At 48.1% G+C, this 1797-nt stretch overlaps 1 protein-coding gene across 1 annotated transcript; it reads right to left on the minus strand.

The window, feature by feature from the left end:
- Window positions 1-254: 254 nt before the first annotated feature.
- On the minus strand, window positions 255-1485 carry LOC130406162 (selenoprotein P-like). Its single transcript, XM_056611583.1, has 2 exons — window positions 944-1485; window positions 255-616 (listed from the first exon to the last, which is right to left on the minus strand). Exons 1-2 carry the CDS (start codon window positions 1329-1331, stop codon window positions 519-521), a joined length of 486 nt encoding a protein of 161 aa, XP_056467558.1. The 5' UTR covers window positions 1332-1485; the 3' UTR covers window positions 255-518.
- Window positions 1486-1797: the final 312 nt, after the last annotated feature.

Here is a 1797-nt window from a genome sequence, read left to right on the forward strand (position 1 = left end):
AATTATAATATAATATGCTATGACATTATATTATGGGATATAATATATAATAGTATCACATTATATTATGTAATATAATAATATATCATAAATTAAAAATATTAAAAAGATAAATAAAAAAAATAATAATATATATTATATATAACATGACATTAATCAAAACCCCCCTGATATCAAAGATGATATTATTATGGGGTGTATCATTCACCACCTTGTAAATGACCGTAAAAGAGGCCTTTTTCTTATCAGTACTTTTTTATTTGATATCACTTTCTTGAGTGTCATGTAAACGTCTCAGGTTATGTGTTTGTGTGTCTCAGATTGTTTGTGTTTTGTCTCAGGATGTGTGTCTCAGAGTGTGTGTGCGTGTGTGTCGGTGTGTGTCTCTGTGTGTGTGTAGGTCTCAGAGTGTGTGTATCTCAGTCTACGTGTGTGTGCGTGCGCGTTTGTGTCTTAGTGTGTGTATGTGTCTCAGAATGTGTGTGTTTATATGGGATTCTTAGTGTGTGTGTGAGACGCTAGATTTGGGGTGCTTGTGTAACCAGGGTTACTAGGGATGCTAAAGAGTGGTGGACCCTCTCAGCGGCCTCCAGCAGCCTCATCTTCATCACTGCACCTGGAGGGACAGGAAACCATAGTCATCATCAACATCATCGTCATCAGGTTTGTTTCCCTGTTCACCTCTCTGCCCTAAAGGCGCGTCGCCCGGACAGACTCCCCAGGGCGTCTGTCTGTGTCTGTGTGTGCGTCTGTCCGTCCGTCCGTCCGTCCGTCCGCCCGCCCGTCTGTCTGTGTGTGTGCTTGCAAGAGTGCGTGTGTGTGTGTGTGTGTGTGTGTGTGTGTGTGTGTGTGTGTGTGTGTGTGTGCATGCACGTGTGCATGCACGTCTGTGTGTATGCACATGTGTGTGTGTGTGTGTGTGTGTAAACCCTGATGAGCTCACCTGGCACGTTCTCTGCGGTCGCGTTATGGAGCCCTCCTCCCCTGAACCGGTGTGTGTGTTCATAATGGTGTGTGTCGGGTTGTGTGGGTTCATAAAGGTGTGTGTCGGAGTGTGTGTGTTCATAATGGTGTGTGTCGGAGTGTGTTTGCTCGTGATGGTGTGTGTCGGGGTGTGTGTGTTCGTGATGGTGTTTGTCTATGGGTGTTTGTTCTTTCTGACAGAGGGCAGACTTCGTCCTATTAACGAGCTCCGACAGCAGAAGCTCCGCCTCCTCTTCTTGACTACATGTCCCCTGATGCTCTGTTTCAGCATACAGCTCTCTGATTGGCCCACTCAGGAGGGAGTACGTCTCAAACTCCTCCTCTTTCACAAGGTCCAGCATTCTCATTGGATGGCCTCTGGGCTCCTCCTCAGAGGAGGAGGCCGGCGGTGATGTCACACCCCATTGCCTGCTGGGAGAGTGAAAGTCAGTCTCCTGCCTCTCTGTTTCCTCCTCTCCTCTCAACACCTCTTCTCTTTCATCCTTCTCTTCCTCCTCCTCTTCTCTTTCCTCCTCCTCCACCTCCTCCTCCTCTCCTCTTTCCTCCTCCTCCTCCTCCTCCTCCTCCTCCTCCTCCTCCTCCTCCTCTTCCTCTTCCACCTCCACTGCCACCTCCTCCTCCTCCTCTTCCTCCTCTCCTCTGTGTTGGGCTGCTGTTTCTGGCTGGTAAGGATTCTTTAGAGTCTGTGGAGGAGAAGAGAAGAGAAGAGAGGAAAGGAGATGAGGAGAGCGGAGAGGAGATAAGAGAGGAGAGGATAGGAGAAGAGAGGAGAGGAGAGATTAGAGGAGAGAGGAGAGGATAGGAGAAGAGAGG

This window comes from Gadus chalcogrammus, chromosome 16 (assembly GCF_026213295.1).
Source record: "Gadus chalcogrammus isolate NIFS_2021 chromosome 16, NIFS_Gcha_1.0, whole genome shotgun sequence".
In the NCBI taxonomy this organism is placed as follows: Eukaryota; Metazoa; Chordata; class Actinopteri; order Gadiformes; family Gadidae; genus Gadus; species Gadus chalcogrammus.